Source organism: Pyrus communis, chromosome 13 (assembly GCF_963583255.1).
Source record: "Pyrus communis chromosome 13, drPyrComm1.1, whole genome shotgun sequence".
Taxonomy (NCBI): Eukaryota; Viridiplantae; Streptophyta; class Magnoliopsida; order Rosales; family Rosaceae; genus Pyrus; species Pyrus communis.
The window spans coordinates 20,441,953-20,465,657 of record NC_084815.1 but is presented as its reverse complement, the minus strand read 5'-3'; the positions used below and the strand labels follow the sequence as shown (position 1 = coordinate 20,465,657).

Genomic DNA, 23,705 nt, shown 5'->3' with positions numbered 1-23,705 from the left:
AAGCAACTTATTAGACGCGTGTTCTTTCTATCAGCAATTAATATTCCTCTTTAGTTCTGCTAAAATAAAAATAAAAAAATGTTAAAGTTGTTTTCTCTCTCCTCCAACCTCTTGTCTCCCTAACCCGATGAACAGTAGCTCAGGAGGGGCCTAAAAATCTCGCCCTAAAATGCTCTCTTGATATAAGAAAAATTAGTGTGTCTCATGTCCTAAACTACCACCACCGTTATTTGGGATTGGTGTGATGTCATTCTTGTCATTGATTTCCTCAACTCAACTCTCATGCCTAGTATCATGACTCAGATACAATTTAAAGTTCTTGTAAATGGCAAGAGGAAGAAGGAAGGAAGGAAAAGGAGAATAAAGCAAATATAAAAATAAAAACCAGCTATCTCACCTACCCTCTCTTCTGATCATCTGAGTCCCGCAAAACTCATAGTATCACTGGTTAACTACAAAAAAGTCACCAGCCTCAAATCGAACCCAATGAAAGAAAAGATTCTAGTTGGAGCCTTAATCCTATGAAAAATCTTTGAAAATCATAAGAATAACTCTATTTTTTTGTCAGGTAGGCTCAGGACCATTATGGTCCTTTCATAGCTCCGCCCATGTCGATGAACTTAAACAATCTTTCTCTCTTGCTCTCTTCTTCTCTACCATGTGTCATCTTTCCTGCCCAATGAACCCAGATGCAACAATTGTAAAAATTCCAGTCGGTCACCATGGATCCTAGATGAAAATTGTTGAACATCCGTACCAACACTTAAGATCATAGTAGACATCAATTCTTAATTTCATGGGTCTTTCTTGTTGCTCCCTTTATTTTTCTTGATAAAGAAAGTTGGATTAGGGATTGAATGTCCATGGTCGGCCATTAGAGGACCAACATTTGCAGAGATTGAACGTTTTAGGTGGTGGATGCAGATTCTCACAGATAGTTAAAATAAAAACAATTGTACATTTCCATCAAGAAGCAAGTTCAAAAATTAAAGTTTCTATTTCTTTGAAGAATCTATAGACGTCGTATTGGAATGGCAGAGAAGAAAAGAGAGAGATTGTTTGAGTTCATATGTTGGGGAGACGAGAGGGTAGAAGAGTGAGAACAAGTTTAACATTTTTTTTTTTTTATTTTAGCGAGCCCAAACATGAATGTTAATTGTTTAGGTAGAAAGAACATGCGTCCAGTGAATCGCTAGAGAGTAGAGACTCACTTTTTAGACGAATTTACCTAGCATATGTCATATATTTAATACGAAGTACTTTTGTTGCTTTATATGATTCTTCAGCTTTATATGATTCTTCACATGAATCACATGTCACTCAATTCCATTATCTTTGATGCCCAAAGTTTTTTTATTTCTAACTTTAAGATGTGCCATTGGCAATTTGGATGGTTCATAGTTAAATTGATCCAAATATCACACAAGCAAACAAAAAGTTACTATATCAAAAACTTAAAATTCTTTTAATTATAAATTACCAACTAACATGCGATATTGACAATTATTCACATGTGTAAATAATTATTGGTCAAAATCATTACTCAAATGTTCATAATTTTTTTTTTTTAGTACATCGATATTTTTACACTAGGAGAAAGCGTTCGGTGAAGCCACACCATGGGCAGCCTAATTTGGTATCGAATTCTCCATCCCCGAAATTCAAACCTAATACATCTTACTCTAAGCGAAGAGGAATAGTACCAAACCGTAGTACTCATAATTCTTTTTAAAATTACAAACTACTAACGGTCTCACAACTTATCATTGGTTAACTATTCACACCCGCGTGAGTAACGGTGACACCACAACTTTGGGTTGGTTAGTTTGGGTAAATTCGCACAAACAATGTTTCACTACTCAAAGATGAGTAGGAAGTTATGCTCAAAATTCTTCATGTTTGAATCATAGAATTTTGTGCTTATAATTAGAACTGTTCATATAATGAATCATACTGTAAAGATCATTTATGTAAAAAACGAATCGTCTAGTTAATAATACATAAACTGCTCGTAATATTTTTACTAATTTCGTTTATATGTTTTTATACTGAGATTATCTGGCTTTAGTTTTAATTGATTATTTGTAAAAGCATCTTCGTAGAATTATTTATAATATCAACCGTTAAAAGTTTTACAAATCACGCGAACAGATTCGGGTTGCCGGGATTCAGCAAATAAAATCGCACGCAAACCGATTCTGGTTGCCGGGATTCAACAAATAAATTCGCACGCAGAGTCAGAACGATCCACTGAACAAGAACTTTATCACTAGGAGACACTCAGAGAGCGCGTCACTGAGTCGGCTCAGCCCAGCACAGCATAGATGGCAAAGCAAGAACCAAACTCCGTCGTCTCTGATCTCATCAGCTTCCTAAACGCCGCCCCCACCGCCTTCCACGCCGTCGGTAAAAACCCAAATCCCCTTTTTTGCTTAATTTCAATCCAAAGTTCGTTGCTTTTGGTAATTGATTTTTATCTGGTTCGATTTCTTCTGCAGACGAGGCGAAGAAGCAGCTGCGAAGCGCGGGGTACGAGCAAGTTTTGGAGAGGGAGGATTGGAAATTGGAAGCTGGTAAAAAGTATTTCTTTACCAGGAATTACTCCACCATTGTTGCTTTCGCAATCGGTAAAAAGTACGCTCAGTTTTTTTCATTGTTTAGCGCTTTTAATTCGAGCCTGCTTGTTTGTTTTTATTGATTTAAGCTTCGTTTGATGTCGAAAAATTCATGGGAGAAGTGATGGAGTTGAAAGTTTTGATCTTTTCGGGTTTAGTTTTTCGGAAAGCTAAAATGTGTATGAGGTATGTTTGTGTATAGGTATGTTGCTGGAAACGGATTTCATATTGTTGGTGCTCATACTGATAGTCCTTGTCTCAAATTGAAACCGGTTTCCAAGGTATTATCTCGATTTGTTTGAATTTGAATTTGATTGTTACAAAAAGGAGCTGATAAGCCTGAAATGATAACAATTAACAAATGGATACGGTGTCGAAAAATTTGAACGGTTTTGGAATATGGACGGCTTGTGCAGGTTGCTAAAGGCGGGTTCTTGGAAGTGGGTGTCCAAACTTATGGTGGTGGCTTGTGGCATACATGGTTCGACCGTGACTTGACGATTGCAGGAAGGGTGATAGTGGCAGAGGAAAAGGATGGCTCTGTTTCATATTCGCATAAACTTGTTAGAATTGAGGAGCCCATAATGCGGATCCCTACTCTGGCAATTCACTTAGACAGGTAATCACTCTATGATGTATGACTGATACTGAAATTAATATGCATTAGTGATTCTTTTTATTTAGCTAAATTATATCTGCTTTCTCACTTTCAAGTATATTTTCATCGTCCTTTGGCAGGGATGTTAAAGATGCATTCAAGGTGAATACACAGACGCATCTTCTTCCCATCTTGGCAACGGCAGTCAAGGTAATCTTGGAATCACATCATATATGCTGTTATACCCATGCTCATTAGATCTAACAAGGATGGTATTTAGTATCTGAAAGTGGAGTAACTACTGAATTTTCTTGCATAATTTATCATAGAATAGTCAATTTTCATTCCTTCCTATTCACTTGTGCTTTCTTTTACCGAAAAAAAACTGTTTTTGTAGGCCGAGCTCGAAAAAGTGGTTGCTGAAGATGGTGAGGCTAACAGCGATGCTCAGACTGATGGAAAGAAATCCAATGAGAAAACAACCTCAAATGCCTCGAAGCATCACTCACTTCTACTACAGGTCAATAATTCTTGAACCTAAGCTTTCTGTTTGACCTTGGAGAATCAGTTGATCGTTTGGTTGATTTCATATTACATGAATGAATTAGCGGATGATAAGACAACTATTACTCGTTTAGATGGGTTCAACTTTAGTTATGCTTTTGTAGTGATTATATTGATTTTCTCTTTCTTTCTTCCAGCTACTTGCAGATCAGCTTGGATGTGAACTGGAACATATATCTGATTTTGAATTGCAAGTATGTGATACTCAACCAAGCATAGTAGCTGGTGCCGCAAAAGAATTTCTTTTCTCAGGAAGGCTTGATAATCTTTGCATGTCATTTTGCTCTCTAAAGGTAAGAAACTTTTGTAAAGTTTGTTGAGGCTATCACTTTCTGTCAAGATTCCAGTTGTAGGTTAGTTGTGTTCTCTGCAGTTACCACCCGTATCCTTTCGTGTATTTCCTTTTCGTTTGGTATTACGTTAAAGTATGTTGTTGCAATATCGAGCAGATGATTCTTATTTCTTACTCTATTGTTTACTTCCAGGCATTGATAGACGCAACATCTTCTGATAGCAACCTTGAAGATGAGTCTGGTGTTAGAATGGTGGCTTTGTTTGATCATGAGGAGGTCGGATCTGATTCAGCCCAGGGCGCTGGGTCTCCAGCCATGTTGAATACTCTTTCACGAATTACAAGTTCCTTCACCACAGATTCTAAGGTAGTGACTCTTTGATGTCAAATTGTATGGTTTTGTCCCTATTGGGTTGGTAACTACAGTTTTTCTTTAATAGTTTGGACTACGTGGTAGTGCGGAAAATAGACGGTCTGGAATGTATTGAAGAAATACTAACTTACTTGCCAATATAATGGATATAAAGCCGGACTATTGAAGACTTACCCTAGGAACTATGTTTTCATCGGGAAAGCTTGTTTTTTATACACTGCACTGATTTTTTTTTTTTTACCTCTTTTCCCAAGCTGCTCGAGAAAGCTATTCAGAGGAGCTTTCTTGTATCTGCTGACATGGCACATGCCTTACATCCTAATTATATGGTATGTTTGTTCAATATGTACAAATAATTTTTTCAATGCTGTTACTTTGCTCAATATTAACCGAGGGATCTAATTCAGGACAAACACGAAGAGAATCACCAACCCAAGTTGCATGGGGGCCTTGTGATCAAACACAATGCAAATCAACGCTACGCAACCAATGCCATCACTGCATTAATATTCAGGGAGATAGCAAGGAATCACAGCCTTCCTGTCCAGGTCAGCCTCTCCCTACGATTTGTATTCTAGCTGTGAAAGTTAAATAACTGAAACCGAGCACACTTTCTGTTAATGTCAATCTACGGCGGGAGAGCTGATGTGATAAAATAATTTGATTAATATCATAGAGTTTGCTTCAAATGCAGGACTTTGTGGTTCGTAATGACATGGCATGCGGTTCGACCATCGGTCCCATTCTTGCAAGTGGAGTGGGAATACGAACCGTTGATGTAGGTGCACCGCAGCTGTCGATGCATAGCATACGAGAAATGTGTGCTGTTGATGATGTGACGCATTCATACGAGCATTTCAAAGCCTTCTTCCAGGAGTTCACTCATCTGGATGCAAAGATTAAAGTGGACGCGTAGGTCTATGGTCCTCCATTCTTCGTCGTACTTGGAAGTTCATATGAGGAGTTTGCTAGTTGCTCGTGGCGTCTTTGCGCTAGACACGGATGGAATCGTAGTAGTTTAATCAATAGTACCAAGCACCATCGGTGTGTAAAGATGGTGTAGCAATGTATCATGCAGTGCTGGACTTATTGGCATTAGGCCAAAGTCACGCATTTTACCATCACCAGGGACGCAATACCGGCCGTATTGCAAGTTTAACCAATAACATGATGCTATGCTATGCTATGCTATGTGATTTAACTTTCTCACGTTGCAATGATACTACCGCCACTGTCGTGTACCCATGCCCGATGTGAGAAACCCTCTCCTCCCGCTGTGCTAGCTAGGACTTATCGGTCTACACAACACTTGAGTTCAACTTCAACCCAACACTTAATTCATCACTCCGACTTTAAGAAATTCCATTTTGTCCGGTTGAAAAATTGCGAGGAGACTCAAAAATGGGACTCTCCATAAACCATCTACCACCTCATGTTTTTGCACAATGTTTTAGAGTGCTTGCACAGGAATTAGCGTTAAACTGGGAGGTGTCAAAAAATTCATGGAGAGTTCAACTTTGAGAACGTCTCCTTCGCATTTCTCTGTCCGGTTGAGAAAAGCATTTCTCTATTTCAGCGGCAATCTTTGCAGTACAAGCAACAGCACATAGAGAAAAACATCGCATGAGAAAATTGAGGTAGGACTGCAGCAAAGTAATGAACAAAACTAAACTGCCACTAAAATTCATAATTCTTATTTCACAAGTTACTCCTCTCATTAAGCTCTCAAGAGTTGACAGCAGCCGGTACTATCAATTTGAATTCAACAAAAACATGAGCAGAATCGGTGGATTCAATTGTATGTCAGAAAACAAATGAACAAAAAAAGAACTAGGACTTTTTGGATAAATTATCCAAGCTAAAGGCAAAGGGACCATGTTCTACGACGAGAGCACTTTATGAACCTCGGAAGTGACCTCTTGAGGAGGTTTCTCCGCTAGAAGATTGGCAACAATGCCTTTCTGGGAATAATAGCCAATAACCTGCACATCAAAATAACGAACCCCGTTACAGAAAATAATGAGAAGCAAAACGAAAACATACGAAACATGAAATGGTGTAATAAACAAGCAAGTTGAATAAAATATCCAACACTAAAAATAAAAAAACAGCGATGGGGAGGATTTTGCACCGGAACAAATAATATAACAATTTGCAGAAGTATCAGTTCAAAAACAATGGCTAAAATATCTCTGCACAACCATGAGACATTTCAAGCACATACTGCCTCAGGCCTTTAGATTATCACAGACAACTTGCTATGGTTCTACGAGAGAACATACAAGTATAAAAAAGACACCTCAAAAAGAAAACACACATAATTATTGCCTCCCCAAATGTAAGGAAGAAGCCATACCGGTTCAGTTTGCTTGTGAAATGCTTCCAGCCTTGACTTGAGAACTGCTGCAGTATCATCCTTACGTTGAATCAAAGGTTCTCCAGTTACCTTGAACAAAACAAGAAGCAAGGGAAGCATATGCTTATTCAGCACAACTTTTCCAAAGAGTATAATTGAAGCTCATGCAGAGTACGATACAAACAAATTAACATAACACTAGCTACTAATATTTTTAAATCACTTGATTGTTACATCCGACATTATGCTGTTTTCCTTTTTAGCCAAATATCCTTGCCTGTCTCTCTTTTAATATTTTTGGATGCACAATGTTTTTCTAAGACCAAAAGGAAAGATATTGCCCCCTTACATCATCAACACCAGGAGCCTTGGGTGGCGCAAATTTCGTGTGGTAGGATCTACCACTGGATGGGTGTATCCAGCGACCAGTAATCCTCTCTTCCAAGATTGCATCATCAACTGCAAAGTTGAGCACCTTATCAATCTTAGCTCCCTGCTTTTTCAGCATCTCATCTAGCTGCATTCAAAGAAATATAACCTTACTTTAGAGCACAAGGGCACACAAACACAAGATACTTTTGAACATATACCGACCGTAACATATACACAGATGCCAAAGAATGCAGACCTTCTCTGCTTGGACCACAGTCCTTGGAAATCCATCAAGAATGAAACCTTTCTGACATGAAGGCTTCTTCATTGCTTCATCTATGATGCCAACAACCAAGTCATCGGAAACAAGCTCTCCCTGAATAGAGTGACATAACACCATATCAGAAATTTATTGTGTGATATAAGAAGTTAAGAACACAGTCCAAAGAAAAAAATTCATGGTAAAACAACATATAAAAAGGAGTCACCTTATCCATAGCCTCTTTAGCTTTAACCCCAAGAGGAGTCTTAGCAGAAACAGCGGCTCTCAACATATCACCAGTAGCCAAGTGGCACAAGCAATAGTCATCCTTAATTATAGGTGATTGGGTACCTTTCCCTGATCCGGGTGGGCCTGTACCAAACAAATTGTACGATTACACACATGAAAACATTCAAGAAAAGAAAGGAAGAAGAATTCCTTCAATAGAAATACTGCTAACTGTGAGAACATTCTTCAAGCATCAACCAAATTGGTCCTTCATGCATCATAACCGAAAGAAGCAACAAAGGAAAGACATCCAAAACTCATAGTTTTTCCCCATCTTCCTTCTCAGCAAAGGTGGGGATAAAATCTCAATCTAGAACATATATATTGACACACACAGGGATACCTACATGAGTATGCAATGTATTAACAGGTGGCATGCCGGCATGCCAGAATTCGCCAGCATGACATCCCTTGGAAACGAATGTCTCAGCATTTCGCTGCATAATATAGAATACAATGGCAAGAGAGAAAGAAACGGATACGAATTGAAAATTGAGCACCCTATCCTATTACAAAAAAACAAAACAATCCGAATCAAACTATCAAATATCCTGAAACCCCAATCGATATTTGGTTTATTAGCACGAGTGCAAAAGGGAAATAACCAAATCAATCAAGCCATTTTCAGCAACCTTATCTTCTTCATTAGTTATTTTCTATCTGTTTCAAACTTGACAGGATTTTCCTACATTTTCTCACTAACCAATCAGTCAGGATTGAGAACCGAAATCGGAACAATAAGTCACAAATCAATTAGCAAAAACAAAAAAAGCACCAAACTTTGAATCTACAAACGCATGCAATTCTCGGATCTGGGTTGTTCTTAAATATCAAAACTTGACCCGAAATTGAGAGCCAGAAGAACAAAAAATAAGAGCTTTAATGGAGAATAGAGAGTCACCGATGAGAATGAGGCGCTTGTCGGGCTTGGTGGAGCATTTCATGCGGCGGAGGAGCTCGGTCATGAGATCGACGGAGGGCACATCTTCCAGGTTCGCTACTACCGCGGAGCTGCCCGCCATGGCTGATTGTTTCTCTGTGGTTTTAGGGTAGGGTTTTCTCTCTCTAGATTTACGGTAAGAGTGCGCACAGAGAGAGAGAGAGGGGTTGGAGGGGTTGGGTTGTGTGTTTAAGGTGTGGGGTGGGTGGTGGTTGTACTTTGTTCGGACTTCGGACCCTCCAATGCTTCAAACTCAAGCGGCCGTTTTACCTACCCAGGTCTGTTGAATTCCCTTTTTACCCCTGTCCCTTGGATCTGCTTTGAAATAAATATTAATTTTCCTTTTTTTTTTTTTTCCTTTATGATTTTGATAATGAAATATAAGAAATTCTGAATGAGCAAATGGCCCCAAACTACGTCATCTTATTAGATGTCGTCATTCGCTGTAATTTAGTGGCTCTCAGTTACAAATGCAGATAAATATTAATAGACATAAATAAGATAACCTTGAAAATAAATGAGCAAATGGATATGAATTTGGAATAAGAAATTCTGAATGGGTAGGTAGACATTAGTGTAATAAGGAGTCAAAAGGGCAAAAGCAAAGTCAAATTATGATTTGCTTAATTAGCTTAGTAAAATATAGAGAAAAAGTCAAAAATTCTGAATGAGAAAATAGCATTGCGGCTAAATACACGATGAGTCATCTTGATACAATATTACATATCGTCATATACGGAAATTCAGTAACCAAGAAAGTAAAGTCAAATTATGATTTGCTTAATTAGCTTAGTAAAATATAGAGAAAATGTCAAAATTTGAAAAAACAGAGAGGGAAAATGTTAAAAAAAGAATAAAAAATAGTGAAGAATTTTGATTTTAACACTTAACTTCTTTAAAAGAAACTGTTCCATGAGGAATCAATGACAAGGAATTGCAAATATTGAAACATAAACAGCACCTTGAGAAACACAGTTAGAGTCATGCATTCACCAAACAAAACCATGTGAAATCAATTCCATCGGTTGCTCGTCTGCTCTTCCTAGCTCGTCTAGCTGCTGAACTTCCGGCGGAGTTCCAGTAGCAGCTAGGAATCGAGCTTTCAAGCTTTGCTTCTCGCACCGAATAAATCGCATGATAAGCACTAAGCATATAACCATAAACACAAACAGCTTTATATAACAAAATCATTGTCAAAAACCTACATTCAACTGCAATTTCTATTGACTGCACATCTAGATCTTTGAATTCACAGACATAGAATCCGCAAAAACACCGACATTCATATTCAATCAACTTAAGATAAGAGTGCAACTAGAAAGGTTACTACTACATAGAGAGCCTTCGAACATGGTTTACGCTGTTAACATAAAAACCTACTAAGGAAACTGTAGACATCATCAAAACAACATAATGGCAGCAAGCCGGGATATCCACAAGCCCCTTGAGCACCAAGAACAACGTTAGTTGTAATTTAGTCGCTGTCTTCACTTTTGGATTTCTTCTTCTTCTTCTTGACATCGCTGGGAGCCTGTAGATCGTCTCCATTCTCCTGTTTGCTCTTCTTCTTCTTCTTCTTCTTGGCCGTTCCATCCTCCTCGGCATGTCCATTATTCGCATCCTCCATGGTTTGATCCTCCTGATCCAATTTTCTCTTGTCCTTCTTCTTCTTCTTCTTTTCAGATTTACCCTCAGCGGCATCTCCATTTGCAGTGGCAGCTGGTTCATCCACAGCCATAGCATCACCATTATCTACAGATTTTGATTTCTTTTTCTTGCTTTTCTTCCCCGAAGCTTCTTCTGTTTCCATCTCTGTATCTATTACATACAAGTAAACAATCAAAGTTACACGCCAGAAAGCAAGTCTACCAACATTTTACGTCAAATCAAAGGTTGATCCCAGTTCTCATACAATATAATTTGACAGATTCATGACCAAAAATACGATATATTCCTATGGTTGTATTGATGTCCTGTAAAAACTCTTAAGACCATATTCTCTTAGTTACACACCTTTGCTTTGAGTACTCTCAATTGCAGATTTCATGACATCAATGTTTTTGCGAGGTGCAACACCCTTGTCATAAAAGTCAAGTCGCTCCTCAACTTGTTCACGAAGTTTCTCCCCAAAAGCAGTAGTGCTACTATCTGAACCACAGAAGATTGCAACAAAACTATTTATGCAGGAAAACCCATGCTGCGCAAGAAAAGAAAAGTTAGACAACCAATACTGTATGAGGAAGGCTCAAAGTCACCTGCAAAGCAATCAATGCGAGAAGCAATAGAGCACTTGTTTGCAAGATAACGAGCCATTCGGCCCTTGTTCCGTGCAGATGCTCGACCAATAAAAGATGAATGGAATATCAGTCCATATTTGGGTGTGTTTCCCCTGGTTTTTAGTGCCCTGAGGAGAAGAACAAAAGAGTCAACCAAAGGGCTTAAAATGAATCCGGAGGACATTTTTACTTGTTTCTTGTCATACAGGACCAACTTTTACGTAACATCTTGAGGGAAAGTGAGTGTAAAACTACCTGAAGAGAGCCTTCTCCGCACCTAGGATCTGAAGGGTAGAAGAAGGGCATTTAGCCAAATTTGTAAGACTACCAGCATGAGAAATCAAACGCGCTCCAACTACTTCACCAATTAAAGAAGCCAAATTGGGAGCAATGTCGTTCATTTTAGAAACCAGATAGTCATAAAGCCTTTTCCTGTACTCGGCTAGGTCCATCACCTTCTGTGCAAATTGCTGAACGTTCATCAAGTCAAGTGGAGACAAATCTTGCCCTGTGAAAAAATTAAAACAAACATAACAATGAGGAAAATGAATGAATTGATAGAGAAATGGATAAATGAAAGGCACATATTATGGAATCCTACCCATGGATGCTTTGGCTGCTTCTATAATCTCCTTGGCCTTATCTTCGTCTCCAACAAGGTCAGTTAAATCTGATAGATTGTCTTCAGACAGTGTTGACTTGTCTTTAATATATTTTGACACTTTGGCATAGAGATAATTGTCATTGACGATCTTCACCAATTCAGGAAAATGCCAAGAGTACCATTCTCTGCAGAGAAGGGATACACAAAAATATTATATCTTCAGTAAAATCCCAATTCAAATTACCGAACTTAGAATATGAAGGTGCACAAATGCCAGTATCATACCTGACTCTCATGGAGAAGGAATTGATATCCTTATCAAGGGTATCCAGAAGGAAGATTGCTTGAATCACCATATTGTCAACTCGGTTGACATTGAACTTGACCTTGGCCCTGCTGTAACTGTGCCCTAGACCAAGCTGGGCTTTCTCTAAGTCTCCAGGCTAGGGTAAGGAAAGAACGAAAATCAAAAATTGAAAGATACAAATTCTAAAGGCAATGTCTTTACATCATAAACCCACAAAATATAGCAAACAAGAACACCTATGAATTTATTATACAACAAAATAGGATTTGTTGAATTCAAACCTTTAGACTCTTGAGAAGAGTTGTAAAATGTAGTCGGACGCCACGAATCAACTCAAGGACAAACTCATTACTTTGGCATGGAATTTTAGTCTCTTCAAATATGTGTGACCCGATCTTAGGTTCGGAAACTCCCAAACTGAACTTTGGCTTCTTACCTTCCTTGACTGTTGGGAGATTTTTTTCCAAAAATTTTCTTAGTTCATCAGTCATAACCCCTGAAACGCAACCACAACAAATAAGCAAAACCCTTTGTGTTGAAGGAACCTCACCAAACCAAATTAAAAGAATAAACTTCATTTAAACACACCAAGCAATTCAAGAGAGGCAACACTATACTTCAACTATCAACATTAGTAAATTGCATAATCTACTAACCCACTTGAAATTCCACATATACATTACGAGACACACAAGCAAGTTTTCCGGAGCATAAGGGAGAAGGGAACAAATTGAACTTGGAGACCTTAACACAACTAGGCAGCTCAACAACGCTCCAATATCTTATATTTTTGCAAGTTTTCATGTAAACGCAGGAAACTGGTTTAATTGGGTCAAAATTTTCGTCATTTCTCAATAATCGATAGAGAAAACAGTAGATAATTGAATGCCAGCCCAATACATGCATAAATTACTTTCCTTCAATTTCCCATCAACCGAACAGAAAAACAATCACACAAACAGAACAATGTTCAAACTTAATATTCAAACAGAACCAAAGTCAATAAAAAATCCCAATCATTGTAATCAATACAAACATAATCAAAGTAAAAACCCCAAAAGAAACAAGCTTTCATCATTTACCTTCAGAGACTGAGTTGCATTGGTTAAGGGCGTCGAGGGCCGACTCGAATGGATCGAAAGCTGTGAGCTGGACCACCTTCCCGAACCGGTTGATATCCGAAATGGAGCTCCGGACCGCCTCGGTGTTCTGCCCGATTTGGTCGATGCCATGAGCGAGGAACAGAGAGTAGCCTGAAGCTGATTCGTAGAGCAGGTAGAGCGCCATCAAGAACGCGAAACAGCGGCGTTCAGGGCTTCGTCTTTGTCCGTGGAACCCTCACTTTCTCTCTCTAGAACCGTCAGAATCGGCGGTGGAGAGAGGGGAGGAGAGCTGAAATTCGTGGGGGTTAGGGTTTAGGGTTTTTTCAGCAAGGAAGAAGTGGGTTTGGGTTATGTAGGTGGCGGTAGGTCGTTTCGGTCCGTTCGATGTGTATACTGGGTTTAATGCTTGGTGAATCTAACGGTCGTGATGTGTGGGTCCCGAGTAGTGAGCTTGGAGGTGTGTGTAGGGTGGCGAAGATTATTTGGTTATGTTTGGATAGCCACATGTTTCAGGATTATTTGGGAATTGGGGTTGCTTTAGACAATTTGAGGATATCTATGTTCCGGTTTAATAATGGTACGATATGGTTTTTTTATTTTTTTTTTCAAAGTAATTTGTGGGTGGTAATTTTAGATAACGACGGGATCATGTGATTTGAATTTGAAATCAAATAAAATTAGTGGATTTGGACTAACCACAAACTAAATCTTTCGTGATTCAGATGGATCAAATTTCAATCGAAAGATAAATCATTTTCAATCGTACGTGCATAATTTCAAATGACTTGCTAAACTCATTAGTTAAATAATGTAAATCAACTCGATTACATATTTGACTGTATAAACTAATTAATTTAACTTTATACAAGTACCTCTTTCGCTCTTTTTTTGTTTTTTTTTTATCTTAAATAATCAAGTAATTAATTATTACAAAACCGAAACAGTATTGACATTCTCCCTAAATCTTCAAACCGAGCAAAACCAAACTACTCACTAATAGTTTGGCTTGATTTAGTTTCATCTCTAATTTTAGTTCAAACAAACTAAATCGTACCACCATTTACAGTTTATTAACATAACTATAACTTAAATGTTAGATCGATCTGAAGTGGACGAAGCCACCCTATGTTAAATTGATTTTTCACTTTTAAGATCAGCTCACTACAAAATCATTATTTTCGTTTTCTACACACCAATCTTCCTCACTCATTTTTCTCCTCCTCTCATTTCTCCTCACACCAAAGGGTTGCCCACTCGCAAGATGTCGTTCAGTCGTTGATAATAGCTTTAAATTTATTATTGTAGTTCGGATAGGGTTTTTGTTAGAAAATATATTATTGTGCCAAAAAATTGCCCGACGGACCAAATACATCGTACAAAGGGTTTTTGCGCGACGTACCAACCCGTGCATCATGCAAAAGGGTGTTTGTGGGACGAACAACTGTATTGCTCAATGGATAAATGTGTCGCACAAAATCGGAGTTACAATAACCGTTAAATCATGATTTTTCATTTATAACCGTCGAAAAATTTTGTCCGGTTAGCTAATATCTGAATGTTTGTTTTTTGCGATTTTTGGCGTATGTGATCTCTAAGTATATACAAACAATTTTGATGGTTGGATCGTTGAAACTTCGAAGAATACGTATCCCATCATAACAATAGATTCACTAACACTTAGTGTGAAACCCCGTCCCTGATTTATCATATTTTGTATTATCGGACTTATGAAATTACCAAATTACCCTTGAGTTGACTTTCGTTGACCGTCTCGTCGAAATGCGTATTACTAATTTTCTTAGTTTATTCTTATTGTACTTATCGCCATAAACGCGTAGGTGCAAACAGATTCAAAATTGGATTTGTAACGAAGATTCTACTTACGAAACGACGAATGTTTTCGGATATTAGCGAACCAAGGGGACCCATATGGGATTCATGTTCCCTTAACCTTTACCCTATCCGGATTACCCTCTCCCCTTTTTAGATTTTCTTATCTCTCTCTCTCCCCATCACTTTCTCTCATTCCCTTTAACTCTCCCCGAGCTCTCTATTCTCTACAACTTTCACTTTCCTCCCCAAGCTCAACAACAATCACCATAACCTTCACAATTTAGACGTGGTGACCTTGAAACCTTAGGTAATAACTATGGAACTCCCACAATGATGAGGTCACTGTTCATCACATCTCCCAACGAACTCCAACGTGTTTCGTGACATTTCCGACGTTAGCAAGCTCTTATAAACCTTTTGGCGTGTGTTTTAAGGCTAGATCAAAGCTTGTTTTAAGTTGTACACACTTGTTAAACACAGAAATAGCTTGAAGTTAGCTTTTCCTAGATTCCAGCAAAAACTCATAACTTCCAGGCCATTTCCGACCAAACCACGACGAATTAGCTGTTATGCATTGTATCATTCTTGTCATCTCGTTGAGAACTACAACTTTTGTTTTTGAATCACTCAAATTGGTTGAGTATTGAAGAAGTTATGAGCTTTTGAAGGTTTGCCTAGTTTTCGGCCGAAATCGAGTCAACCCGACCTGGCACCCTTAAACCTGGATCCAAGCCCAACTTGTTACCCGGCCTAACTATGCTACTTGGCCCAAACCCATAACCTTTGGCCCAAGCCCAACTACCTAACCCAGCCCAAAAACAGGCCCAACCCAAAAACCAAGCCCATACCCAAAACCCAGATCCGACCCAACCGGACCGAATCCCAAGTTCCAGGTCAGCGCATGGGTGTCTATCTTGGCCGGCGCGTGGACCACATAAGCCTCCATCGAAGGAACTGTGCTCTACAGCCATCCATGCTGATAACTTTTCTGACCAACTTTCTGGCGACCTAACTCAGCATGCGGAGGCGCGTGCGGTGGCGCGTGACCTTCTGGGTCGCGACGCGTGGGGGTACCCAAGGTTCCCCCTTAGGTTTTTCAACGTTTTGAATCCGTTTATGAAGTCCGTTTTCTGAAATTCAACTGTTTCAGTAAAGTTTTATTAATTGGTCCCTTTATGTGCTTAGGTGTGTTTGTTAATGGTGTTTTCGTCCTCCCTAGTTCGCACGCTTCTTCGACGACAGAGTATCTGTGAGTGAACCCCTTTTAAAATGCATGATTTTATTATTAGAAATGCATACATGAAAGCATGATTTTATGACTACGTTTTATGAAACCTTTATGAGTAAATCAGATTTACTCTTTATGATATTTCATGCTTTATCGAATAACTGTTTACTGAGATATTTATTGTATAATGTTTGAGCTATTAAGCTCCAATGACATATATTTTGGAAAGATTATGTTCATGATTTTATGTGCTTACTTAGTGGTTATTCATACTATGTGCCTACAGGCGAATGATATTTATATATGGCTTCGGTCGGAAGATATTTATATATGGCTTCGATCAGGTGTCGTAGTTGCTTCGTTTGGAAGATATTTATATATGGCTTCGATCGGGTGATGTAGTGGTTTCGGTCGTTTATGATACCACTACTAAGCACATTATATATGATATATGTTTTATGAAAGGTTTTATGGCATGCTAGGGTTTTTGGAAAACCTATTACTTATTATACTATTAAGTTTTCTAAAATAGGGGTTAGTACATTGAAGAATAAATGTTTTAGTATTATTTATATGTAACTTGGTTCACTTATGTTTTGTTTTGAGCCCCCTCAGGACCTAGGAATGAGGCATACGATCTGAGCTACGAATGGCATATCCCGGCTATGGGTCCACCACATCCCGGACCCACTCCACCATCGTAGCACGATATTGTCCGCTTTGTGCCCTAACCACACCCTCACGGTTTTGTTTCTGGGAATTTACACGAGAACTTCCCAGTAGGTCACCCATCATGGGAGTGCTCTCGTGCGCTACTCGCTTAACTTCGAAGTTTCCATGGAACCCGAATCCAGTGAGCTCCCAAAAGGTCTTGTGTTAGGTAGGGATGGGAATATACATATAAGGATCACTCCCCTAGGCGATATGGGATCTTACAATCCACCCCCCTTAGGTATCGTTTGGTATGTAGACGGGACGAGACGGAACGGAATGGGACGAGACATGACGGAACGGAACGGAGCGGGAGCAAAGATGCCCTCGGATGGAAACAAGGAGGAAGAAGAAGGAGATGGAGAGGTTATAATTTTATGTTCCACGGATGTGGAACGAGTCGTTCCAGGGGGGTGAGGTGGAATGAAAATTCACCCAAAACTCGTTCCGTGGAACAGCTCGTTCCACCCGTTTTAGGCGTACCAAACGTGGGACGGAACGCCTTGTCCCACTCTGTTCCGTTCCGTCCCACGTACCAAACGGTACCTTAGGGACCCGACGTCCTCGTTGGCACACCACAGCTAGGGTTAGGCTCTGATACCAAATTATCACATCCCGCCCTGGGGTCCACTACATCTCGGGCCCGCTTCACCATCGTAGCATGATATTGTCTGCTTTGGGCCTCAACCACGCCCTCACGCTTTTGTTTATGGGAACTAACACGAGAACTTTCCAGTGGGTCACCCATCATGGGAGTGTTCTCGCCCGCTACTCGCTTAACTTCGAAGTTCTCATGGAACCCAAACCCAGTGAGCTCCCAAAAGGCCTCGTGTTAAGTAAGGATGAGAATATACATATAAGGATCACTCCCTTGAGCGATGTAGGATCTTACAATGAGGCATTCCCATATCAGTGAACTTGTGTCCTCTACTCCGTGTTGGACAACTCTTGTAATAACACCTTCTATTTTACCTTCCACTTGTATTCTAAATTAGTAGTATGCTCTGAACATGTCATGCATTATCATTATTATTTTGTTGGCAGTTGAATATTATTATATTATCTTGTAAGGTTTGTATTTGAATATTACATTGCATAGTTACGTGCAAAATTTTTATGCATTGTGTCATTCTCGGGTGTCGGCCAGCATGTGGCCATCCTGTTGTCCTTCAAACATCAGGATCGGGGTGTGTCACTTAGAGTTTATTTATACTTTCATTAGTATCACATAAGATTTTGTGGTATCCACTAGTGTAAATATTTTAAATTGAAGATCGAATTCATTCATTGTATTCATATAGGGTCAAAGAATGTAGCTGTAAAAAATCATCAAAATTGGAGTTAAAATAACCGGTAAATCATGATTTTCCGTTTTTAACCGTCGAAAAGTTTTGTCTCATTACTTGATCTATGAATGTTTGTTTTTTGCGATTTTTGGCGTATGCTATGTTGAAGTATATACAAACAAGTTTGCTGGTTGGATCGTTGAAACTAGTTTCGAAGAATGCGTATCCTATCAAAACAATAGATTCACTAACACTTAAAGTTTATTTATACTTTCATTAAGTATAACATAAGATTTTGTGGTATCCACTAGTATACATATTTTAAATTGAAGATCGAATTTATTCATTGTATTCATATAGGGTCAAGGAGTGTAGCTGTAAAAAATCATTAAAATCAGAGTTAAAATAACCATTAAATTGTGATTTTTTGTTTATAACATTTAAGAAATTGAATGGTATATATATTTATTAAGTAGCTTTAAATTTATTATTGTAGTTCGGATCTGGTTTTTGTTAGAAAAATATATTATTGTGGGTTTTATGGTAAAAAAAATTGAATTTGAAGAGAGAAAAGTCACATTTTCAGTAAATTTTATAATAATTTTTTATCTCAAAAATATAACTTGTGCGACGCCACAATGGAGTCGTTGTGAAAAAACTAATAGCACGATGTCATAATGTATACATATGTTATGCAATTTGTTAAAATTTTGACGATGCAATTGAAAAAAGTAGGCGTTTTTTTTTTTAAATTTTCCCAAATTACTCTTTGTAATTGGACAAAATGAGGGTGCAATTGGAAAACAATCCAGACGGCAGCCACTCGATCTCTCTCTTCCCTCTCTCTCACTCATGCAACGAGTCCATCAGAAAAAACTAAGCGAAATCACAAGGTTATTTAATTACTTATTCAACCGTATATCACTTCCTTAGGAGTTGAATTCTCCACCTCTAGCTACTAAATAATTATGTTTGAAACTTAGGTGGTGGAAGGACTTGGACGTGCCAAACAAGCTACCTTTTGTAAGAGACAGATTGGTTGAGGTCTACTTCTGCTGGAGTTTGTCAGTCTACTTTCAGCCTCAATATTCCTTTGCTAGGAGGACATTGTGCAAAGTTGGAGAAGGATTATTTCCCTTCTTTTTTTTCCTCTCATTCCATCATTTCCTATTTGAACGGTCACAGTTAAATTACGTCAATATCTTATATTCATTTTTTTAGAAAGAGAAAAACAAAATAAAGAATGGAAGAAGAGAGGATGGAAATGAATGGAAAGAGGAAGAGAGAGAATCCTAATCCTGCAAAGTTACTGCTATTACATCCATTATCGATGACGTTTATGATGCATATGGAACATAAGAAGAACTAGCTCTTTACTGGAGCTATTGAGAGGTATGAATACATCATTATTTAAACTTCTCTTATATATAAACTATCTTACCTTACATCACCATCCAATCAAAAGGGAAAAACTAACCTAATTACGCACGATTGGTTTATATTATCACTTGATCATGTGGGATGTCTCAACCATGGATCAACTACTAAAGTATATGAAAATCTGCTATCAGACGTTGCCGAATATATACAATAAAATTCATGAAAAGCTTGCGCACGAGAAAAAATTATATCGTATCCACCATGCAAGAGAAGCAGTACCATCCTCAAGACATGCTTAGTTTTGAGTCTAAAGTTGTCACAGGACCAGAAAAACGTGCTGCAAATACATGTATTGTATGGAAGCAAATAATTATTTAAATATATAAATATGAATTAACAGTAGAAATGATTTAAGAATTATTATAATCTCATGATCTGGTCTGTGTGCCAGATGAAAAGACAAGTTCGGGGGTCTCTCTCTCACTTCGTCTCGCTCTTCTCTCCTACTCCGTTAGACGAAGACAAAGACGAAGGAAGACAGCAGCCACTACCCACCCATCTGCTCCTCCTCCGCTCCAACCTCCGTCGGAATTCCTCGCCGTTTCCTCAATTCCGAAGGTCCCTTCACATCTCTCTCTCTCTCTCAATGTTTTGCTTTTTGCTTTAATCGTTCGACATATGTAATTAGTGGGTTGTTTGGCGAAAAGGGTAGCAGAGAAAGCAAATGGAATGGTTGCAAATCTGTGATTTTTTTAATTGGTGGGTTGTTTTTTGTTGGTGAGACCTTAGGGTTTTGATTTTGGTAGAGTGGGTGATTTTTGTGATTTGGGGAAGCGGGTAATGGTGGGTTTGTTGTTAGGGTGAGATTTGTGAGCTGGGATTTGGTAATCTGAGTGAGTTGGGGTGGTTTTGGGGGGTTTCTGGGATGGTGTGTTTGGGGGTGAGATACCATTTGGATCTGAGACTTGTAAAAGGCAAGTGAGAGAAATGGAGAGAAAGGGTTGGGAATTCAGTTTGTCTCTGGTTGATCTTGGTAGCTCATCCACTATGGATGACAATGGTGATTGCTAATATGGAAGGTCTGTACTTGTTTGCTGTCTTCAGCTAGCTTTACTTTTGCTGATTTTCCTTTTTCTCATTCTTTTTCCTTTATAATTTGTTATCTTTTCTAGTACAAAAAATTTAATAAATTAATTTATTTTCTTGATATTATGAATTTCTGGAAATAGGTTGCTGTAAAATTTATGGAGTAGTAGAATTTGGTATGCTCATTTAAACATAGTCGCTTACCTTGTACTGGGACTTGAAAGCCATTTATGAATCTTGAATACAAGAGTGTTTACTTAAGCTTTCAATTTGCTTTGATAACTATTAAATGTAATGAAGTGGAAGCTGAACTTTAATGTGATAAAGCTTGAAGAATCGTACTATTTTACGGCTTGTATTGGTGTTTCGGTTGCTACAATTGATATTAAGTGCCATTATTTGATTTTCCAGTTATGGCATTTTGATGTGTGATTTCTGTGTAAAACCTCTATCTATTTTGTAAGTCCTATGAATCAATAAGACTTTGAGGGTAGTAGTTGCCTTCCGTAGTTAATGAAGTGCTGTACCCACAGAACTTTATGATTGTAAACCTGAATTCAATCATATGTTTCTGCTTGTGATCAATTGTGAGGCTTGAGTTTTGCTTTGTACATCAAGTCCCACAAATTTGTGAAATTTGTATCTCTATGGATTATATGTTTTTTCTGCATAATGGTTTTATATGTCGTTCTGGATATTCTAGAATGGCGTGCTCTTCAAAATTCAAACTTTATGGTCTGATAGGTTACGACTTTCCAGTGTGTTTATGGCTTGTTTGTCCTAGTGTAGTTATACTCATTCCATTTGCTTGAATACATAGGTTTTTTATTGTTATGCATATGAAAGAATGTAGTTATCAGCTTAGCGCCGTGGTGCCATGGGCAGGTCATAGGGGGCACGATATGCATAATAGCTAGTATATATTCGTATTTCTTAGTATATATGTGTGGATGTATATAAGGAAACTAAATGAACCTAGCTTGCACGGCATGAAACTATACATGTGTGTATATTTTTATATTTATTGTTTCAGCTATTTCAAGTAAAACATGTGTTTGGAGTTGATCAACCAAAACTACTTTTGAATTAGTATTGTTTCTACCTTTGCAATACTGCTTTATATATATGTGAACAAATGCAATAAAGGATATGATGTTACTTTGGTTGCTAATTGATTAGTTTCAAATGCAAGAAATGATTAGTTTTTAATGTTATATTTTTATGGTTCAAAAATTGTATAGATGTCACAGCTGATCACTCGTCGTCGGGGTGTGACCAATGCGCCTCCTGCATTTTCAGCACCTACTACTTCAGCCATGAGTGCTCCATTGATTGGGGAGCCTACATCCCTTACTGAGGCTACTCCTAGGGCATCCCAGGTGCCTGCATCATCGACGTCATCAGTGTCGATTCAGCCGCTCAGTGCACAGCGGCCTCACCGGCGCCGCCGCCATCCGAAGCCTTCTGATCACACTTCCTCGACATCCACAATCGAGGGTGGGGGTTCCCAGCCAGGTAGCTTTTTCTAATTCTCACTACGTTGTATTTTTTTCATTTTAAAGCTATTATTTTTATGATTGTGAAAATTTGTTGCATTGTGAAAATGTGATGTGGGTGTGAATTAATGTTATTTTACTATTTTCAGGTTTTAGGAAATGATATACTATTAAGGGAGGTTTTGCCGAATTTTATGTAGAAATTTAAGATTAGGGTTTTCACCATTTTAGTTATTTTGGGCAGCTGAAAAAAACACTAAGGGGCCTAATCGAATGTTGAAGCCGACACACAACGTACGTATGTCCAAAAAAATGATCAAGATTGTGTATGACTCGCGACATCGTGGAGCGGCTACCTCGCAGCAGCATAGCAGCATCTCTACCAGTTGTAGTTTCGTTCTGGATCAGAAGCTCGGTCATCATCATGGCAAGGTTGTTCGAGGTATGGGGAAGGTGCGGGTTCGTGAGATGGGTGCCTCCTCTTCCAGACCGACCACAGGACAGGTCATTGCCCTGACGAAGGAAGTGGAAATCCTAAAAGCTAAGATTGCGGCCCAGGGTGATAAGATTGCGGCCCAGGGTGAGAAGATTGCGGCCCAGGGCGAGAAGATTGCGGCCCAAGGCGAGAAGATTGCGGCCCAGGGCGAGAAGTTGAGCATGATCTTACGGGCCTTACAGATGTCCGGCCTCCAAATCCTGATGCCAGCACCTAATGTTGCTCCACCTTCAACCTCCTAGCCACTTCGCCCAATCGATACCTAGTAGCATGATGCATCAAACCCAGACAACTACTTGTAGTTTTTTCTTTTATGTTCGGACAGCTTATATGTACATTTTCATATATTTTATAATTAAATATTTTTATTGGTTTATTAATTATTGTTTATAATTTAATTAAATATTTATAAAAAAAATTAAATAAAAAATATTTTATCAAAAAAAAAGGGGAGGGGGGGGGGGGTGGGGCGACAACGAGAACAAGATACGTCACATGAAAATTTTTGCGTAACGCAGGTATTGTCGTCGCACAAAGACCTTTTGAGAGACGCAGGTTACGCCTTTGTCGTGCAAACTCTGCTTTCACAACCTTTGCATGACAGTTTGTGCGCGATGAAGTTTTCGTTGGATTAATTTTCAGGCGACATTTTTTTACTTTGCGCGGCGAACTATGCTTTGTCGTGCAAACTATCATTTGTATTAGTGGGTATGAGTAAGGCGTTATGGGAGCAGAAGTTGGAAACTTATACAAGTTCAGGTTTCTTTCGATTAAATTTTTGCAGCTTTCAGATCGCAATCTTTGTGTATGATCAGTGAAGAATATCCGTCAACTGATGGATTTCCTCGTGAATAAGTTGAATTTGAAGCCGTCAACTATTGCGAAGCATCTAAATTGTTATTTCATTATTTTCATTTTGATGATAAAATGCTTATGTCATAAAGGTATTTCATGATACTAAAGGTGAAACCAAGAATTGGTAGGTCCGTCTGAAAGGTAAATATGAAGACGATATACAGGACTCTGGTTTTTGTCCTGGCCACTACATTTGACCATGCAGGATGCAGCTTTGTGTTCCCAAGTCTTAGCCTTATCTGATTTTGGCCAAGAAGTCTATTATGGAGGGTGGGACATAATATATATATATATATATATATATATATATATATATATATATGTTGTGCGGAAGCTTCAAATATGAAACCAAAGCTAATACGGCAAAATATTACAAGACAAATA

The 23,705-nt window shown here is 38.5% G+C and overlaps 4 protein-coding genes across 4 annotated transcripts; 2 read left to right on the top strand and 2 right to left on the bottom strand.

Moving 5' to 3' along the window:
* The first annotated feature begins 2,146 nt into the window (after nt 1-2,146).
* On the top strand, nt 2,147-5,672 carry LOC137713631 (probable aspartyl aminopeptidase). Its single transcript, XM_068452956.1, has 11 exons — nt 2,147-2,406; nt 2,499-2,634; nt 2,818-2,896; nt 3,032-3,234; nt 3,354-3,423; nt 3,611-3,733; nt 3,915-4,070; nt 4,263-4,436; nt 4,697-4,771; nt 4,850-4,990; nt 5,137-5,672. The coding sequence occupies exons 1-11, from the start codon at nt 2,325-2,327 to the stop codon at nt 5,356-5,358; spliced, it is 1,461 nt and encodes a 486-aa protein (XP_068309057.1). The 5' UTR covers nt 2,147-2,324; the 3' UTR covers nt 5,359-5,672.
* Nucleotides 5,673-6,114: 442 nt separating this feature from the next.
* Nucleotides 6,115-8,876, bottom strand: LOC137713633 (adenylate kinase 4-like). Its single transcript, XM_068452957.1, has 6 exons — nt 8,622-8,876; nt 7,659-7,804; nt 7,427-7,546; nt 7,148-7,315; nt 6,799-6,888; nt 6,115-6,424 (listed from the first exon to the last, which is right to left on the bottom strand). Exons 1-6 carry the CDS (start codon nt 8,740-8,742, stop codon nt 6,323-6,325), a joined length of 747 nt encoding a protein of 248 aa, XP_068309058.1. The 5' UTR covers nt 8,743-8,876; the 3' UTR covers nt 6,115-6,322.
* A 974-nt stretch (nt 8,877-9,850) lies between these two features.
* On the bottom strand, nt 9,851-13,279 carry LOC137712607 (nucleolar protein 56-like). The gene is made up of 8 exons (XM_068451713.1): nt 12,930-13,279; nt 12,129-12,343; nt 11,826-11,983; nt 11,538-11,725; nt 11,192-11,444; nt 10,916-11,064; nt 10,674-10,808; nt 9,851-10,478 (listed from the first exon to the last, which is right to left on the bottom strand). Exons 1-8 carry the CDS (start codon nt 13,132-13,134, stop codon nt 10,135-10,137), a joined length of 1,647 nt encoding a protein of 548 aa, XP_068307814.1. The 5' UTR covers nt 13,135-13,279; the 3' UTR covers nt 9,851-10,134.
* Nucleotides 13,280-19,817: 6,538 nt separating this feature from the next.
* On the top strand, nt 19,818-22,842 carry LOC137713493 (uncharacterized). Its single transcript, XM_068452792.1, has 3 exons — nt 19,818-20,006; nt 21,716-21,989; nt 22,215-22,842. Exons 2-3 carry the CDS (start codon nt 21,716-21,718, stop codon nt 22,706-22,708), a joined length of 768 nt encoding a protein of 255 aa, XP_068308893.1. The 5' UTR covers nt 19,818-20,006; the 3' UTR covers nt 22,709-22,842.
* Nucleotides 22,843-23,705: the final 863 nt, after the last annotated feature.